We start from the raw sequence: 20,072 nt of genomic DNA, 5'->3' as shown, positions 1-20,072 counted from the left end.
GCCCCAGGTTGGATAGACAGAAGGAGAGGGCATAAATCAAATTCCTTGTGGAAATTGGGCTAAAAATTTGATCCGAGTAGAGAGCACAGTGCAAAACTGTTGTGGGATTTTTTTTTGTTCTTTTTCCTTTAATTGATTCACACACAGGAAACAATAGTTAGGAAAAAAAATCAAGACTTCCAAAGCACAGGAATGACTTTCCTGCAAGCATAGTTGCGACCATGCTACCCAGCATACTCATGTCCAGGAGAATGTGACCCTTTGTGTTTGGCCCTAAACCAGCCTTAGTGACTTCGTCATTAAAAGCAGCTCCTATGGGACAACTATTGTGAAAATAACTATTCACATATTGAAGTATTTTTCAGATTGGTCTCACATCACAATATGTGGGGAGGCGTGTGTCCGTTTTATGAATGCAACACCATAGAGCGAGCACGTCTTGCAGCAAGTAAAGGAAAATGCCTTTTCTTATCCATCTGTTGCAGCTCTGATGTTGCTGAATGCAATGATGTGGGATCGGAGCTTTTAGTTTTGCACAAGAAATGGAGTAGACAAACAGTGATGAGGTTTGGGTGGTTGCTAGGCAGCAGGTTATTGCATTTTGGAAAACCGGCCACGGTGCCTGGTCTGGCTGGGCAGCTCGGCTAGGGGGGTTGGGTAGGTGCTGATGGCTCTCAGCTCCCCTCCTTCACAATGGGGTGACCTATGCAGCCAAAAGAGAGCTTGAGACTCCATATTTCATTCCTTGCCAACCAATATTTAAAACACACCAGAAGTGAAGGTTTCGAGGGCTTTAACATTTAATCATCAAATCCAAGCCTTCCTGCACCTTTCATTTCTGAACTGAAGGTCTGAGGGATTTTGAAATCATAATAAAAAAAAAAGGCAATTACCAATTATCTTTTGTTGAATCTGGTAATAAAACTACATTTTTCTTTTAATCTCTGACATGATCTGTGTTTCTAAACCTGCTGAAATGGAATTCAAAAGGGCTAATTCCAAGATCAAACAAATCACAGCCGCACAGTAAAAGCATACTATGAATAGAGATTTTTTTTTTCACTTGCCTTTCAGAAGGTAATATTTCACCAACCAAAAAGTTTTATGTGGTAGAATAATTACTAAATTCGGCTGCATGAAGAGTTATTACATTTAGAGTCAGAGCAAATCAGTGAAATTAGCAGGAGTTGCACAGTATTCTTAAATTATGCAAAATAAAACTACTTACTTTGCGGTCAAACTCATGACTTGGCAACTTAGCTTTTTAGGCTTCCTATGTAACGTATAGATGTCGAGCTTTTATCCTATGAATTAATTTTTTTTCTCTTGATTTTAGCCTACTGCATCCCCGTTTATCAAGCAGTTTCTGATATCTGTAATCACAGTAGTTAATGTGAAAAACTTCCCGGAAAGAAATAACATCCCAAATATTACACAAAACTGAACATTTCTATTATGCAAAAGTAATATGAGAAGTCTATATTTAATCTGGCATGACTGGTGCTCCACGGAGTTTAGTTCTGTTGCAGGAATTGTTCAGTGACAAGTTTGGGTCCCGTGAACATCCCGTTTCTTTGTTTTGGAAACAGAATTGGACTAATGTAGATGTGTGTCGGAATCACTACTTTGATGTCTTGACAAAAGCATCTGTATCCGCAGCACATATCATTTTCTGCAGACACCACTGTATTAAGAGTATTAAAAGAGGGAGGGGGGAAAAATCAATAAAGCAAATACCATTGTTAAGCAAAAGCCTGGTGAGAAATCCCTGCAGCTGAGTATCTACTGAGTCATGAAACGCATTCCTCACAGGCAGTGCACAGGTCTTCTCTTGTCCTCTCTACAATTTCTTTCTTAAAGTTATGCTCTTACAAAAGCAGATAAATGCAAGAAATATTGAATTGCTGAGGCCAAACAATTACCTCTATCTCTTATTATGCACAAGCAGCTTGAGGCAAATGTGCACGTTTTGTAATTGCTACCAGTTCTGAGTAACGCGGGTGGAATTTTTATTTACAAAACCCATTTGTGCCATCAAATTCTGTGCATGTTATGACCTTTGCATGATTACATGTAATAGCACTAAAATAACTCTTCATAAATATACTTTTTGACTGCAGAACTGCTTTTGCTTTGTTTGCTTATGCATAGTATTTGTCACGTTTGCAGTCGCTTCAGAAATTTCTGGCTATCTCGAACATTCTTGGGTTATTTTCAGGAAGAGAGATGGTCACTAAAATGCAGATATCTTAATAATGTGCCGTGAAGAGAACTCAGAGAGTGGTGAAAGATCCCTTCCGATAGCTCTCTCTGTATGAAATGTTTCTGTTAGTTCCATCTTTATTTTGAGAATGCATTAGGTGCTTGGTGGTCAATAAGGAAAATAATGTTACAATAGGTACTAATAAATCTTAGCACAAGGATTTGAACCAGGTATAGTATTCAGAACGCCTTAAGTTTAGAGACAAGTGGAACCTGAAAAAATTGGATATTGATGTTGCTTGGACTTGCCTCGTTTCTTTGTTTTTCCATCTGCCTTCTTTTCTGTACAAGCTTCTGGCACATCTAGTGTTCATATTTAAATGTTTTATTCAGGTTTGTCTAACCCCAAACTCAGTGCTACATGTTTGTTATACAAAACAGCCCCCAGCTCCTGTTTTTTCTCCTCTCTTGCCTCTGCTATGCCAGTGTCAGACTTTCAGAGCCTGCCAGACCTTCATTTCCATCTTTGGTTGCCATCAACCTGCCTTGTCCAACACAGTCCTAAACGTCAACTCCAGGATAAACCCCTCCTGATGATTTCTCTGCAGATTCTGTTTCCAGAGCTGCTGCAACTCCACAGAAGGACTTGTTTAAAAAATAATCCCAAATAACTTTCTAGTAACAGTTTTTAAAAAAAAAAAAAAAAAAAAAAAAAAAAAAGGAAGGCCACCAAACAGGAGCTTTAACATGAACCAAAGGTGTGATCTCCTTTGTGCTGCCCCTAACCTTGGGGTGAAGGTAGAGCACCTCATACAGGAGTCAGAATTTGCTGGGATTACCTCCTCTTCAGGGAGAGTTTGGTTAGGTTTTTTTTGCTACTTGTGCACAATCTCCCCCAGCTTTGCAAAATCCTCTTAGGAAAATATGTCCAAATTATTCAGAAGTATCTATCTCCTAGAATCATGGTGAGATATATGGACAACTTTGCCTTACTTTTAGCATGCAAACAGATGGATGGAAACCAGTCTCGCCAAAGTAGGATGGAAACCATGGAGCTTCAGGACCTCTGTTGCTTGGTTCATCGATGTTGGGGAGCTTGATGGCTTGCTCCTTGTCTCCAGTTCTTCTCTCTGCCACAGGAATATGAACCTGTGGTATTTATGGCATCTCTTCAATTTCTGGAATGAAACTACTGAAGAAAAATTATGAGAGAACGATTTGGCTGTCCAACACTATTATCCCTTGTGATCCACCTCAATTCTCTATGCCTTTACAGATGTCCTCCCCCTAATACCCTGGTTTTGAGCTTCCCATCCCCTCCTACTGCATCTTACAAAGATCTCAGAAGAGCTGCGTCAGGGAGCTCCAGTGACAGACCATGTGTTTTAGACTGAAGAAATCAAGCCCACGTCAGTTAAATCTTCCTGTGTACTCCCTTTTGAGTCCTTGGTCTGACTTATATCCACTCAGCCGGGCTTTGGCAGGTTTGGCGAGTTAGTCACTGCTCCTAGGGACTGAGATTTGTTAGCTTGTGCTACATAGAGACACGTAGGAATGTGTTCCTCCCCACACTACTGAAAATTTGGACAAAAAAAAAAAAAAGAGAGAGAGAAGAAATAAAACCTGGAGGAGGAAGAGAAAGGGAAAAAGGAGAAAGTGAAGAATCTACTTAATTTTCCCTCTGTGTGTGTAATGGATATGCTGAAGGTAAGACCCCACTTCATTTTATTAAGTGAAGATAAAGAATAATAGCAATGCATAATGAAAACACAGTATTTTTTCTCTTATGCATGGGTTTCAAGATATAATTCCTGTGCTCTTTCTAGCCCCCTGATGAGCACCTTCCTTCTAATGGCACGGATAATGAGAGATTTATGACTTCTGGCTTTTTGATAGCAGACCAGAACTCATTTGTCCATTCCACGGCAGATCCTGTAATCATCTCTGCAGGCAGCCAGCTACAGCTTCAAGGTGTGCAAGCAGGGAAAGATAATTCATTTAACAAATCTCATGATGCTACTTGTAATAGAAGAAAATCCATCCTGTCATCTTAAAAAAATATTTTTCTATTTTGTTTACATAATGAATCCTGTTCAGATTGAAATGATTACAAGCTGTTTTGCTTACTCTGGTTTGAAAATATTCCCAACAAAGCCGCCTTAAAATACTGTTATCTTTCTGCAACTGTGCTCAAGTGCTTTCTTTTGCGGCAAAGTGCTTGTTTATATTGGTTTGGCTTTTTTTCATGACGAGAAAGATCTCAAGTAATGAATTGGCAGCTGCTTTCTCCTCTTTTAAATCCCTATTGCTGTTTGACCCCCATTGTAAGGAGGGGCGTGCTGCTTCTTATAAGGAGTTCAACAAAGATGCTTTAAGAGGACTGATGTGCTGTCCCTCTGTCATCCTTTCTTGACAGGTAAGTATAGTGTGGTTTCTAGCTGTGATTGAGCTATCAGGACGACATCACGTGCTCCTTAAGTATCTTTGTGAAGACTGCTGTCTAGTCTTACGTGAAGGTTGCTGAATGTCAAATCCTGCAGAGATGAAAATCAGATGTATTTTTAGGAGGCTGCAAGAGAGAAAAATCCATGTGTGGCTACAAGGCTGCCTTCCTGCCCTGCCTGTGCCCCATCTTCACTGGGATGCTGCCTTCGTCTCAACACATCACCTCATCCTTGGACTTGGCATCACTTCTGGTGGCTCAGGGTAACACCCTTGAAGGATGGCAAGACTGTGCCTGTGCCAAGGCTTTCTGGAGATGCATCTCTCTCTCCACTAACAAATAAACACAATATTCACCAGTAGTTTCCCTATAATCAATCTTTTTTTTTGAACTCTGGTAAAAGATGGAATTTTCAGCATTCCTCTATCTCTGTTTTTAAGGCCGGGCGTGTGAACTTCGGCTTCATTGTTTAGTTTTATTTTAGTTGACAATAGTTTCTGCAACTTTATGATATTCTTTCTTTATGACACATGAAGAAGACTGGAAGACGTGGATTTAGTTCTAGTGTTCATTCTGTCTTGGCTTTCATCTCAGCTATATCTGTAATGTCCGGATGGTTTTTCTGGATGACTCACTTCAGATCTGAAGAAGTGAATTATGATCTTTCTCTCAGCCCTTACTGAGAGGGAGCCTGGTGAATCTTTAATGATGACACTCTTTTCCTCAAGGCTTCCTTAGGTATTTGAATTTAAAAAGTCACAAGAATACTTAAACAAATCTAATGTTTTAAACAGAATAAAGTACAAATGAATTCCTCTAAGTTGTTTTTAATGATATGGTTTAACTGTTGATAACTTACAGCATAAATAAGACATAGAAGGAGAAGCAAGCTTAAAAAAAAGTTTTCGGTGATGCCAAAGACATTATATTAGCTGAGTGATTGCTCTGATCCCTGACCTTGCAGCCAAGCCATCAATGTCCATCAACTCCCAGGTCACAAGTGGAGAATTTGAGCATTTTTGGTTAATCTGGAGTGCTAATGCGTGGCCTGTGGGGACTTTGGCTGCTGTGGACCTGGGAGGGAGCCCGACTCCCCTAAAGGCCTCTTAGATGGTGAGCTAAGGACCAACAAAAAATAATATTTTTTGGTATATTGGAGAAGTTTTCCCCTTTTCCTACCGGTGTATTTGTTCTGTGATGCTGTTTTATGGTGTTTGGAGGGAAGCTCTGGGAGGTTCCTGGAGCCTGAGGTGATGCTAGTGGCTCAGAGGAGATGGCAGACCTGGTGAGTGTGGAGTAAGCAGGACGTGGAGCAGATGTGCATTTGGAATTTGTCAGCGTACGCATGGTAAATCAAAGAAATATGCAACTTTCATGACCAAATCCAGAGATGAGGCCAGGGCTGGTGGGCTAAAGTCGTTCCTGCTCTGGATGTCACCAAGTAAACCCCCCAGCACGTCTGTCTGTGTGTGTTTGGCAAAGACCTGAAACACCAGCAAAATAACAATACCCGTGCACTGTTTTCACGCGTACCTCGAGTTTTGTACAAACCCCCAGCTGGCTACAAACTGGGCTACCTTGTGCATGCCAAATATTCGCGGTACCCTCACCTTTGCAATCTATCTGTGTTTTAGCAAGCTGATTTACAAGTACATCTTTTCTGAATCATTATCTGAGCCGGCTGCCAATTGGCCCAAGGCAGACATCCAGGCACTCGAGACTGGGAGAATCGGTTCCAGCTGCACTCCGTAATTAGGAAAACCCTGGTCTGTAGCCGGATGTCCAGATGCTTTGCCAAGGAGCGTATCGTTTGGTTCAACAAACAGTGCTTGTGAGAGGAGAAAAAAAATAAAATAGAAAAAAAGTGAAGTATAATAGGACAAAGTTCATATGTCAGGAGTTGCTCCTCTTATTCCTCATCGCATCTCCTGCTTGTGAGCTGGAGAAGTGGGTCTCGGTGGGAAAGGAAGGTCTGGAGAGGTTAAACAAATCCTTGGGATTTCAGCTTGGTTAGAAATAAGTTTCTCATACTCCCCACAGAGACGGAAAGTATTTGAAATGCCATTTCTTTCATGCCTTCGCACCAGGGAAAAACTGAACTTTGCATTTCGTTGTGTAACAAGAGTTACAGAGCAATCTGTTTTGTCAGCAATGAGAATTTGTCTGAAAACTCTGTATGTGACACATCTCGGCTATACCTTTGTGCTCCTTGAAGTGTCTTCATTTCAAACAAAGACTCAAGCTCTTTTGCAAGGTTTGAGGTTTTGGTTTTTTTTTTGTCTTGTTCTGTTGACATGAATTAACAAATGTGAATCTTCTGAGAATAGATTTAATAATATCATGAAAAATACCAGAGCTTTTGCCACCAATGCCATTTAATCTTTCTCAGCAACTAGATTAAATGACTTGCCAAAAGTTTGTTTTCCAGCAATAGGATTCCAATAGTAATAAAAGAATGTCATTGCACAGGATATGGTACCAAATGCAATGCAAAGCTCCACTCTGAATGATTTAGCAAAGAAAATAAATATTTCCCCCTCTTCTTCTTCCCATCTCACTTCTTCCTATCTCTTCTTCTTCAGAAACAACTACTTTTTTGAAGTTAGGCAAGAAAGAATTAACCAGTCTATTCCAAGTTCTTAGCTATGGGTTATTGCTAATCACAGGAGGTCACTCTGGTAAAAATAACTTACCTGTTGTATGTAATCTACAGTGTGGGCTTTGACAACTTGTTTTTGTTTGACCCTGTAGTACTCAGTCTTTCTCTTGTGCTGAAAATACATTTGAATGAAATTCGTGAAAAGGCCATCTGGCAAGCCATGCCTGTCTGGATCTGATTTATCTCCAGCCAGCCTTCTGGATTTCCTTGTGTGCTGGTTGACATTCACAAGTTGATGTTCTATTCTAGCTTTTCAGCTTGATCTGAGACAACAGTGGTTTTCTTACTGTAAAGTGTTTGAGGAATATATTCATAACTTAGTAGAAGTTGTTGCCTTAATTGCCTCTTTTTTTTTTTTAAAATCCAACAATCCGAGGTGTTTTTTCTTCATCCTTCTCTGCAAGTCATTCCCTAGTTAGATGTTTTAAAAAGTAAAGAAGACAGCATCTGAAGCAGCTTTTCATTATGAAAGTGTTCCCATGTAATTCATCAGAGTACTACTAACACTAAAAATCACCTTTCCACAAGGCTCAGTTTCCCCTATCCCACTTGTGGGTGCAGGTAGATTTTGTCCTTCACTGCAAGGGCAGCAGCTCCTCCTCTCTGGGTACCACAGCAGGGTGGGCAGCTGGCTTCAAGGGCACCTCCATGCTTTGTGCCAGCAGTTACCATGATCCAGGTAGATCAGGTTCGCTGCATTTTCACTGGTTGCAACTGTGCTTTATTTCTTTGCCAACAAATGTGTAGTGAGCCCTCTGCTCCGGCTATTTTCTGGATTCTGTGTTGTTTCATACTGTGGCTAATGAGTCCAGCTGTTTTCTCAGTTGCTCATGACTTTCTGTTGTTCAATGACAAAAACAAACCTTTTTTTTTTTAATGCCAGCTATGAAACTACACAGTAGCATTGGCATCTTGGAGCTGTAACAGTAAAGTATTAAAATATACTTCAGTATGCTTTATCAAGGCAGAAGATTCACCAAGCATCCTGTTAGTGTTTTGAGATTACTCTTCCATGGTGAGACTTAAGGAGATCTCTCGATGGGGTACAGACCTGATACCTTCTTCCTTCTTCCATTCCGCTCCTTAGCTGCACGTAAAGAGATGAAGCCTGCTATGGTGCTTTAATGAACACTTCTTAAAGTAGAGCTCATTTATACTCCCTTGTTAATACAACGTTACATGTAAACTGTGATACTGTTTAGTAAAAACTTACCAACTTCTGTGGCAAGCTGTCTAAATGAAAGGAAAAAAAAAAAAAACCACAAAAGGACTTACCAGTGGTATGAGTTATTGCTACAAAGCAACAGCCAGTCATGTCAAGAGATTTCAGTCCACACAGAATTTTTGAAAATTAATTTTGGATGCTTGTTACAAAATAGAAAGTAACGTAATTTCTGGCAGAACTGTTGACAGCAGACGTAATGCATCATTGCAATAGCCCAGACTCTGTGTTAGATGGAAATTAGCTCTGTGTAAAAAGCTGCAGACAGAAAACAAAAGACGGCAAAATTGGAGACCGATGTACTGATGTACACTGAACCAGAAAAGTTATGATGTAGTAGAATTGTGAATATGATTTAAAAATCACTGTAATTCTTTAAATATGAAGGTGACTTAGTTCTAATGGAATGAAGCTCGTAGCATCCAGCCCATTCCCACGCTCATTCATGCTCCCAGTTCTGCCAACTGCACAAAAGTGACGTTGGTTGAGACCCACATTTCCCATCTTCTCCGAATCCTCCATGCTCATGCCTGAAGCCACAGAAATCAAAAGCAGGGATGTTCAAGCTTCAGATCAGCCCTGAATCCACCTTGAGACTGCCCCCAAACACATCTTTGTGCCAGGATCACCGGGGTGTTCCAAGTGCCTCCTCTTGGGAAGAGGGAGCAACGGGATCATTTGCAGCAGCATTTTCCCTCCTTCTTGCACTCTATTTTAAACCATGTTTTTCTAACTCATCTTCTCCAGGACACTGAAAATAATGTTACTTTCTCTGCCTGTTTTTTTCCCCCAGGAGTGACCCAGAAGCAAAGGGGCACTGACGGTCAGAGGACACATCGAAGCCTTTGTTGGGAGAGTGCTGCAGAGAGAAAATCGAGCTCCACCAAGGTAAAATTACGCTTAGATAACAGTCAGCAGAATGCATTCTTTAAAAAACAATCGCTGATTGCTGAGCAGTGTGTTTGGATTGATTTTGTTTAGCTAGGCTTAGCTTAGGCAGCAGAAAAGCTGAATAAAATGATGCCTGAACGTTGTGATTCTACATGCTCTTGATGACAGGCAAAAAACTACATGTTTCATGGGGGGGGAAAGTAAGTTGTTAAAAACACCCCAGGAGACTAAATCTAGTGGTATCCCAAATATCAGTACACTGTGTCTCAGATATTCTCAAGATAAAGCCTGAGATTTTCAGTTCACCGCAATTACTTTGTGTAGAGTGCTTATTTTTTTTCACAAGATGCAGTGAAGCTTGAAAGCTTACAATGAGCATAGGATCAGCTGGACAAACCTTAAAGATCCATTTCTTTGCCCAAGATTAGGAGGAGGGAATAATACATATAGTCAAGCAGAAAAAGGAAAAGTAAATTATTTAAAACATTGGTGCATGAGTTTAAAGCTAATCAGGAATGGTTCTGACATGACTTTGGACTCTTGTAGGATGTCTCCATCTGTGCAGCCATTAACAAAAGAAATAAATGTTGAATTAGCTACTGGAGCATGAGAGATGCATCCAAAATAAAGTGTCTCAAAGAGCATTCTTCCTTGGTGCCCTGTAGATATCTTAGAGAAGAGTTTTGGAAGGCATGCAAAGGTGTTAAATCTGTAGGTAGAAACAAAAACAGTGTAGAAAATATGAGGCAAATGTTGTTACAAAGCATGAAAGAAACAAAGAAGGAAGAAAATGCTTTCCCTGGGGCTGTGAAATTATTGAATTGTCAAAACCACAGGCAGCTGGTTGAAAGACTTGATAAAATTTACTCGGCATTTCACCTCATTAATAAACTCTTTATCTACCTCTACCCATTTGGGATGCCAAATCAGCCTTCTCAAAAGTTACAAAGGAGCCTGTTTTCTGCCTTGTTTCCGTGCACAGAGGGCAGGAGCGCAGGAATGGTTCTCCCCATGGGCTTCGGTGCAGTGCCCAGCTGTTACACTCAAGCCCTGAGAAGGGTGACCGTGGCTCCCGAGAGGTCACAAGCCTGTCACTCACAGAGTCTTCCTTGAGGAAGAAGAATATTATGTTTTGTGAAACACTTGTCAAGTACCAGCGTTGATTATCAGATGATAGACACTGAGATACGGCTGAGATGAATTCATAACGAGCAGGAGCAGTACAGGCACCTAAAGACCAAATGAGCTGGGATGAGCTTTCATTACAAAGCTAATCCTCAGATTTTGTGTGCTATTTCAGTGGGTTTCTTTCCTATTAGGATCAGGAGATCTAGGAACACAGGGCAGGAGCAATCTAATAACCCCATTTATAGCAGTGATTAGATTAGGCCAGATGCTTTATTGCGTGTGACTTATGTGGCCAGCCATGCGCATAATAACAGCAGGAGATTTTAAACTCAGGTTTACTCTTTGTCACATAGCTTTAATGTAAAATCAGCTCCTTTGTCACATCGATTGATTTATTGTACTGTTTATCAAGATAGATGTTTACTGTCATGACTGGAAAAATGAATCTGGGCCACTGTCAATCGATCTTGGACATATGTGTGTCTGTGCCATTGACAGGTGCCACCAAGCAATCAAAAGCGCGAGAGAACTGATAAATTAAAATAGTATCCAGAACCTTTATAAGTAATTCTATCATTTTTGTGGAAAAGACCATGGAGAAGTTTTTCTATGCTTACAACTGGTGGGGGGTTGTAGAACAGTCATGACCCTGGTGCCCACATGTCCTCTGCAGCATGTGATGGCACACAAAGACCTTCAGGCTAATGATCCGTAATATATTTAAATTAATTTTAAATTCCAGCAGGCAGTCCTGAAAGAGCAGTTTAGAGACAGAAACTGATAATTGCCTTTGACACGTCCATTTTTAAACAAACATAGCAGCCACAAATCCCAACTGCAACGATTGGTTAAATACTGAAGATAAGAGCAGAGAGTACACATTTTTAACTTTATTCCTCTGGTACAAAAAAATATTAATGTTTTCACCAAAGTCTCCCAGACAGTTCAGAGCTGGTTTCAAGAGCGTGTCTTTTTAAATGACAAAAAAGTTAGTATGAATAGAATGTTAACAAGAAATCTCGAACAAAACTGTCTGGTTTGATAGATGGTAGGTGAGAAACAGTTCCATATAGCACGATAGGGTATGCTGATAACTTGAATCTTTTCATTTGCAGGAATCTCTGTCATCGCAAAACACAACATTGATTTCACCAGTAGTGATTTCACAGATGATTGATGAGAATAAATCAACAGAAAATTGGCTGGCTTCGTCTATGCAGTCTATGATCCCCCAGCCCCATGCTCATCACACAAAGCAATCTTTGGCTCGCCGTGGTTCCGTCGACATTAACAGAGCATTTAAGGCACCTCCCAGCAGATTAGAAATTCAGTCCTCTTTAGGTGACACCACTTCTCCATTGGACTCTTCCGTCTCAGAGGAAAACCAGCATCAAAAGAAAGGGTTTGCCTTCATAACCGTTACGGCCAGACGTGTTGCCGCAGGCTCCGGCGACCCAGCGCATGGACCTGGTGCTGTGCAAGAGGCCGATGTGGCGTCCCCCGCCTCGAGCAAGGTGCCTACTGCCCTCTGTCACTGGCCTCCACCAGACCACGCAAACCAACACCTCTCTCCCTTGAAGAGTTATTCCGAGTCTTTCTCACCATTAGGTCAAGAGCCCCCAAAGCGACTTTTTGACCCTGGGAACAAGGAGAGCAGCGTGGGTCTTGGTAAAAGTGATGGGAGGGAGAAAGTACCACCTTCATTCACCTCACGTGTCCACCTTCAGGTTTCTCAGCAATGTCCACACACTATCTATTATTTAGACAAGTCACTCAGTGTGTGCCTTGACCAACCTCAAATTAAACGCCAAAAAATTCATAGATCAGCGTTGTCCTTCAAAATAAATTGCAGTTCGTCTAGATTAACAGCAGATGGAGTAGATGGCATAGCTAATGGAGAGCCAATAGAGGAGATATTTCAAACAAAGCTCCTAGGAAAAAACAAGACTCCACTCACATCAAACTTGAGTGCAGACGTAACAGAAAATAATATAATTAATAAATGGAAAACCTATGAAGGCTATTTGGGTAGTAAATACCCTTTGCAAAGTGTCTTTGTCTCTGAACTTCCAGCATCTGTGGGTATACCCAGAGGACCTAATAATGTAGCAACAACAAAAAAGGACAAAGAGAAGCAGTCTGGCGGCTATCATATGACATTTTCTCTCCAACTTCCTAATTCAAGTGATGAGGCAGGTAAGTAATTTCCATAAACTTCAGTCTGGTGGAGCAGAGCTTCAGGCGGGAGCAGACCCACCACAATGATTTTATGTGACCGGATAATAGTCATCCTTGCTCCTGCAGAGGCACAGTGAGTCAGAGCACAGCACAGACATTTTCAGTTCCAGGACTACCATGAATATATTTGCCATGCGAGTGATGCACACTTCTCATCAGATAACAGAGAAAACTCTGCCTGTGTTTTCTGCATTAAGTTTAAATTTTTAACTGTTTGTAACCGGAGTTTTTTTTTGTCTTCCAACAATATGCAAGCTCTTAGCCCCCTGAAAAAGTCTTTATTTGCAATAAGGGCTGAATTTCAAGGTGTGGGCTTAAACAGGAAATGGTTGCACCAAGCTTAGTTTTGTGCTCCTTGCAATTAAAAATGGTCTTGTTTTCAGCTTTTATTTAGAAGGCCACAGTGATAAGTCTGGGTTTTTATAACTAATGGCTCCAGTTAAATTGTTTACAAATCTTTAAGACATTTGTTTGAAGCATCTCCAAGCATAACGGGTCTTTTTGCAGCATTGCCCTCGGAGAAGGGGAAAGAGAAGGTACCGTGGGAGCTGCTTCATGCCCAGAGTGGTAGAGCTGCTGCTGCGGACTGGAGCAGCTATTTCAAAGAGCTTGTGAACAACCACTGTTGAGTTTATTGACTCTCCGGGAAGGGAGTGTGGATGGCAAGAAAGTCAATGAGTGAGTCTGTTTTTTAGCAAAAGCGCTACGGTTAAAACTTGCCCGCCATGTACCCTGTGACCTTGGGCTGCATTTAATTACCTCATTCTTTACATGGCCTTTTTGATCTAAGGGTCAGTACATGGACGTAAGAAACTTCCTAAGATTCATTTGTACCTCCAACTTCCCAGTGTATGAATGGCAAGAAGGAGAAGGATGAGAAGCCGTGTGCTGCCCCGTGGGCTGGGCAAGGTGGAAACCTCAGGCTGTCCCTGCCCTTTGCACTTTGCTGTTACTGCTGCTCTCCCTTCCCCATCCCTGAAATCGATGGGATGGCTCTCACGGTTATCCAGGCGCAGAGTGAGAAGGCACTTCTTTCCTCAGAGGCCATTAAGAAAATTACTTGCACAGCCAGGATTTTCCACAGAGAAACTGGGGAGTCAGTAATTTTAACGAAAGCCATGTGGGTCCAGAGGGTGAAGCACCCCTCAGTCTGGCTGCTGAAGAAAGCCTGAGATAAAAGTTTTCTTTATAAGTGTGATCCAGGGTATTTGTGGTTGGAGGGGAGCTGGTGCAGTGAGGAGCAGGAGAAGGAAGATGCCAACAAGCGCTAAAGAGTTTGGGGTAAGAAATGTAAAAGGGTGAGGGCTGATGAGGACCTTCTGCTGACTGACACCAGTGAATTAAGTGTTTAAGCTTTGGACTTTGTTGTATACCATTCTAAGTTCAAATAACAACGTTCTCCTGGCGTTTCCATAGGAAGGACTGTGTATTCCAGGCTTTGTTCAACACTGTCCAAGTTCTTTCTGTGATATACCACAGAAACAAAGGTGAGAATAATATTGGCTTGGTGATCAAGTGGTGGCCGTGAAAGAATTGCTTTTACTAGAAGTAATTAGAAAGTGAAATAGGACACTGTTCACAGTTGCTCAGTTTTAGTGAAAAGAGGAAATAAATGAGGTAACCAACTGAGAAATACTGTTGTTGTTCTTTAAAATTACTTCCACCGTTTGTGTACACAAGAATACAGGTGTAAATAAACATAGGAAGTGTTACCTTTTCAACTGCTTCCACCTTTTGTGTGGGCAATAATGTAGAATGTAAAGATATATATTTCTCTTGGTCAGACCCTTTGTAGTATATAAGAAGGTGTTTATCAGCCTGCTACAACTTTCCTGTGTGAAATTTGTAGAAACAGCCAGAATAAGGCTCCGAAACAACAGTCTTTCTCACCAGGATCCCCAAAGGAATGAGCTCTTGCGTAGTGTCAGCCATTAAATGTGACAAATCATAAGAAACCTACTTAAATGAATGAGACATCCCCACTACTCATTACAATTAGAGGCAGTTGGTATGATTTTAACCTGAGAGAAAAGGAAAAAGGGAGTTCCTTTGGCTTCTGAAAATGAGCGAAGCAAGGGAGAAAAACAATCTTTTAGGTCAAAATCTGACAAAGTCCTACAGCCTGGCATGTGTTTTTTTGTTTCCCTGGACTAGTTTTAAATATCTAAAGAAAGCTACAGCGGGACACTGTTGCATTCCTGTTTTTTTGCTGTGGCACTTCTGTGTGTACGGCTCAAAACTACAACACCTGTATTGCAAGATGCTACTTTACAGTGAAATATCTATTCCAGTGGCCAAGTCCTCTATACCATTATGGAATACCAATGCTTTTAGATATTTTTTTCCTCCCATGTTTACTAGTTCAAATCCATCCATGTTAAGTTTTGGTCTGCTATGTGTTTATACAATTAAATGTTTGTGATACTAAATATCTAAAAAACAGAGAAGGGGCAATGAACAGTTTCTGACTGTGTAAATACTTCAGCTTGAGGATCTTACGGATTAAGGAACTGCGGTGAGTGCTTTGTCCATCACATTTCCGATGACCCAGAAAGCTTGAGCTTATATTAGTTTGTAGCTGTAGGCAATAGCTTCCTGCCAGTAGAAATACAAATGGTAATAACATCACCATGGAAAAAAAAAAATTACTTGCAAGGCTAGACTTTGCTGTATGAGATCTGTAAATGTAGTTTCCAGGATGTATAGGCTCTGCCTTATTAGAATCTGAAGTGGAATGTGCACCCAAATACTCTTCTGCTTTGCAGGTACTGGGGCCAAGTTTGCTGTTTCCTATAGGGCTGGTTGAGTCACAGCCCCTCTGGAGTGTCTTTTTTTAAAAATCTTCATGTGGCTTCTCTAAAGTAATGATGACTCTACTTATAGTATTACTCACACTATTTCATGTTCAAATCCAAGTATTCAACACTTGGCTTTACATGGACCTGGATAACCTGCTCTAAAGCCCTGCTTTACGCAGGAGGTTGGTCCAGAAGATCTCCAGAGGTATAGACTTTCACAATGTGCCACATATGAAAAGGATATTTTAGGAATATTAATGAAACATAAATCTTGGGCTATGCTTACAGATGGCAATTATACTTGGAAATCCAGGTCTCTCAGACTCAGTGTTCAAAGCCATGTTTCATGCTATAGTATCCAAGGACGGAATATGATCTTGTGATTTCACCACTATGGAGTGTATCTTCTACTGGCTTCATTGCTTTGGGTACTTTACTTTCATTATCTGGCAAGAAATTGGGCTGAAAGTGCTGGAAAATCCATGTTACACTTGAAGTCAGATTTGAACTGCAGGAGGACATAGAGTCATAGGACAAAACTGTGTTTGTTTTTAACAAGAGGCCGGCATTTAATCCCTTGGGCAGCTTAAGAAATGTATACCCCTTAATGTGAAATGGCCCACTGAGAGCCACAGAGATATGACCAAGGGTAAGCTCAGGCCAAGCTCCATGAGGTCCTTGTCATGGGTGATCGATGTGCATCACCCTGCCTTCCATCACAGCTTTTAACAAGCTGTCAGAACTTGCTAACGCTGCTTTTAAGTGAATGCTGCAATTTCCTTTACTGTCTGTAGGAAATGTCTCATAAATACAAGGGAAGTTAAAAAATTAAAAGATTAGTCTTGTTACTGCTGAAGACAGCAACATTTTTAATCTTAATTTCTCCTCTACCTTTCATGAAGAATGTATTCCACATGAATATCTAGTTTTCCATCTGTCTTTTAGAATCTGTTACCTACTGGGCTCTATGCTAAACTATTAAAAAGGGGCAAAGAGAAGAAAGTGAAACAACTTTAAATTCATTTTGACCTCTCGATTAAACAGCATCATCACTTTACTATGAAAGATTATAAATATCAACACCTATGTTCAAGCTTAGATAGTCGTAAATGTCTTGATGCCTGAGCACCTTCACAAACCTCGGTGATGCTATAAACCAAAATACTTCCAGCTAACGCTTCAGCTTTCATAGTGTATACACTTTCGTTTTCCTTTTGTTTTTACGCCCCAAACTGCTGTGCAGAGTTATTAAGGAAGAACAGCTGAGGTGGAGAGGAATGGAAATGGGGTTTGCATGATGGGTGCTGTGCTGGCTCCCTCAGCCCTACGCTGAGATAAGGAAGATGCAGTGGATGCTCAGGGAAGATGGGGGCAGGTGATGAAAAGGCACCTCATGGATCACATGTAGAACATCCAAAAGTAGGGAAATCAGGATTATGAGGTATGCATGAGTCGGCATTGGAAGGGCAGTGTGAAGCAGTGGTGCTGGCTGTGACCAAGGGTGTGAACATGGGCACTGCTGCGCCCCTTCTCCTGCAGAGTTCAGGAGTAAAGTGCTCAGGAAGGGGAAGAACATGTTTAAGTCAGTGAGCAAGATAGAACAGAAAGCTGGCGCTGTAGATGCTCATATGTTTTTCCCCAAGAGAACAGCAGGTGACTTGAAAGTATAATTTACTTATTTAAAGCAACCCAAAAGAGTGAATGAGGAAAACTGAGATGGGAACTAGGCTTTTGGGGTGCTGGGTGGCCCCCAGTGATTATGCTCTTCGGTTTCCTCCTCAAACAAAAGTTTTGTTAACAAGTTCTGAAGTCAGCAGTGTGTTTTCTAAGGGGTAAATAACTAAGTGATTTTTTTCAAGAGCAATTTTCTTTATGTAGTGTGCATATCTGTGTATATATATACTTGTGCTGGAGTAAAATCAGAACAGCTGGTGCTAGAGGATTTTGGTGTGCTGCTACCTGCAAAGCAAAAGAAAATGTTTTCATTTTAAACACATTGAAACCCCCTGCTACTTGGGACGTTTGCATATCGAGAAAATATTTGTAGCTCACCTTTAACTAGCACATACTCATGATAATCAGGATGGGCTAATAATGTGTGCAATGTTAAGACTGAAGGCTATTGAACTATTTACTTTCAATTATTAAGTAATATTTGAAATGTTGCCATGAATGAATGTGGCCTATCTGGTGTTCTTACTTTATCCTTTGTTTACGGGAAAGTCACCACACAGTAACGCAGAGTACAAGATTAGTGTGTGCGTATGAGAAATATATATATACATGAATGAGATATAATTAGAGGAAAGCTGTTCCTTACAATATGGAATTTATTGTATAGAAACATGAGTAGCTACAGCTGATGCTAATTAACTCTCCAGCCCAAGAATGTGTACAGCAGTAGGGATGGTGAAGATGAGAGAAATGTGAAATACGGCACAGAAGATTTTACTTTAGCTTGCACCTGCTAAGCATGAGGAGCCAAATCTTCAGCTGATGTCAACCAATAGAAATATCTGCCTTCAGAGGAGTGACACTGATTTACATCAACTGAGAATCTGGCCGGGGATGTTACTCACTTGGCATTATGGACACAGCAGCTGGTGCCGACTTGTTAAGAACAAAGGACCACATGCCAAAAAGCCCATTAAAAGGAGCTCCTTTGATGTTTCCCTTCATCTGGTATAAATTTAAAATGGAGGAGGCTGTCAGTTTTCCTTAGTCTAGACATTTTGTGCCTTTGGGTCTGTGTCACACTGCAATGTGACCTCCATGTACTGTGTCTGATGCTGAGAAGTTGAGGACTCTGTCCGTACAGATGTCAAGAACTCTGTGAGGAATCGATAGTCCACAGTGGTGAGGGGCTCTGGAAGATGCTGCCAGCCTTAGAGACAAACTCCAACCTGTTTGATGGGCAATAGGAGCTGTGTCTCCTTATCTGAGAGCTTTTTTTATTCATTTTTAGAAGGCAGGTGATGCCTCTTCTTCTCTGGAGGGCCCTTTTACGTTTATGCATTGCCAAGCTCTTGAGCTTTGCTGCTATTTTCCCCCTGTTGTGGTGTGAAGAAGGGAGGGGTGATGATGCTCATTGGGTGTAAGAGGAGAAGCAAGAGATCAATGTGGAGGGGTATTCTTTCTAACTCCACTTACTTAGAAAAACTACAGGACTCAGAAGAGCAGTGGCCTCTGCCCTGTTATATGGACACTTATCTCCTGTTGAAGGTCGCAGGCAAGAGATGTGATCGAGAGGGAGAAATGATGCTCAAGGCTGTGTAAGCCAAAGCTGCCCATAGGCTGGTTTTCAATGACGGCAACGGTGAGTCGGTGGCGCTTTGAAGTCACAGTGCCCCTGGTTTTGATTAAAGCACTCGTAGCTTCCTGTGGAGCTCTTTAACAATTTCTCTGAAGTTCCAGGCAACAAGAACCTGTGCATGGTTGAGGGGGAACAGTTTGTTTTTCTTGGGTTTTGGGGGGTTTTTTGCATGTTTGGTTTTGTGGAAGTTTCTGTTTGTTTGCTTGCTTGTTCTCACTTGTTTAAGGGCATGACCATAAAATAATTTGACGGGAGCTGAAGGAGCTCCTCACTTTCAGGAAGCGTGCCTTTTGCAGGGCAAAGCACACTCAGGTTTATGCTATGGGGCATAGCAAGGAACCTGTTGGGTGGAAAAGTCATTGTTTCCCTGGAAGACAGAAGGATGTCTGTTCTGTTAATGATGCTATGAACATTTTTATGAGTATAGCTCATAAATTAGAATTGTTCTTTCAAAGACGATCATATTGGCTGCTGAAGATCCAAAGTAAGGTTCAGGTCCCCTTTTTCTAGCACGTGAAAATTAAAGGTTTGATTTTTCCACTGTTTTAGATCTTGTTCAGGGTGGACATTTCTATCTTGAGCCGTCAGAGTTGGTAAAAATGTGAGACAATTTGAAGTGAAAGGCTCTGGAGGGGGCAAGTCACTTGTTAGCACTCAGGGCAAGCAGTGGAGGAGCGCGTACTAGAATCATTAAAATAACGATTAAGAGAAAGAGACGGGCTGTGTGGATTCAGTGACTGCATTATGTCACTGGAGTAAAGGGTCTCATTTTCCCCTTATTCACGCTTGGTTTCAACTAGGAGCAAGTCTTCTGCAGTCTGTGAAATGAGTACTTGGCTCAGTCTGGCTGCGGTAAATTATCAGAGAGAGCTGAACAACTAAGGTGTCTTTGACATGATGAGAATACCAAGTGGTCGATACATTTCTTACCCTGCAAATCACCATTTAAGTGTTCTGAATCATCCTGAATATTTTATATTTTTTTTGAAGTCACACTGCATCAGATTACTCCTTGAGTACAATAGTGCCTGATAGCTTCTAGCATGACAGCACTGAAATGCAAGAATGGGTGTCTTAACTCTGAGATTTTTGTTACGTGGATGTTACAGAGAATGTGTCAAAAGTACAGCAGCAAATTTCAGAGTATTTTTCAGTTATTAAAATTATGAACAGAAATA

At 41.1% G+C, this 20,072-nt stretch overlaps 1 protein-coding gene across 1 annotated transcript in view; it reads left to right on the top strand.

Moving 5' to 3' along the window:
* The window catches only part of LOC104272499 (centrosomal protein C10orf90-like), a 65,498-nt gene that overhangs the window by 21,232 nt on the left and 24,194 nt on the right, over positions 1 to 20,072 (top strand). The window contains exons 2-3 of the mRNA XM_009867511.1: positions 9,320 to 9,414; positions 11,661 to 12,741. Coding sequence (XP_009865813.1) covers positions 9,320 to 9,414; positions 11,661 to 12,741 — 1,176 coding nt within the window. The remainder of the gene's footprint in view (positions 1 to 9,319; positions 9,415 to 11,660; positions 12,742 to 20,072) is intronic.

This window comes from Apaloderma vittatum, unplaced genomic scaffold, assembly GCF_000703405.1.
Source record: "Apaloderma vittatum isolate BGI_N311 unplaced genomic scaffold, ASM70340v1 scaffold12294, whole genome shotgun sequence".
Taxonomy (NCBI): Eukaryota; Metazoa; Chordata; class Aves; order Trogoniformes; family Trogonidae; genus Apaloderma; species Apaloderma vittatum.
The sequence above is the reverse complement of the archived record's forward strand: the minus strand, read 5'-3'. Positions and strand labels throughout refer to the sequence as shown.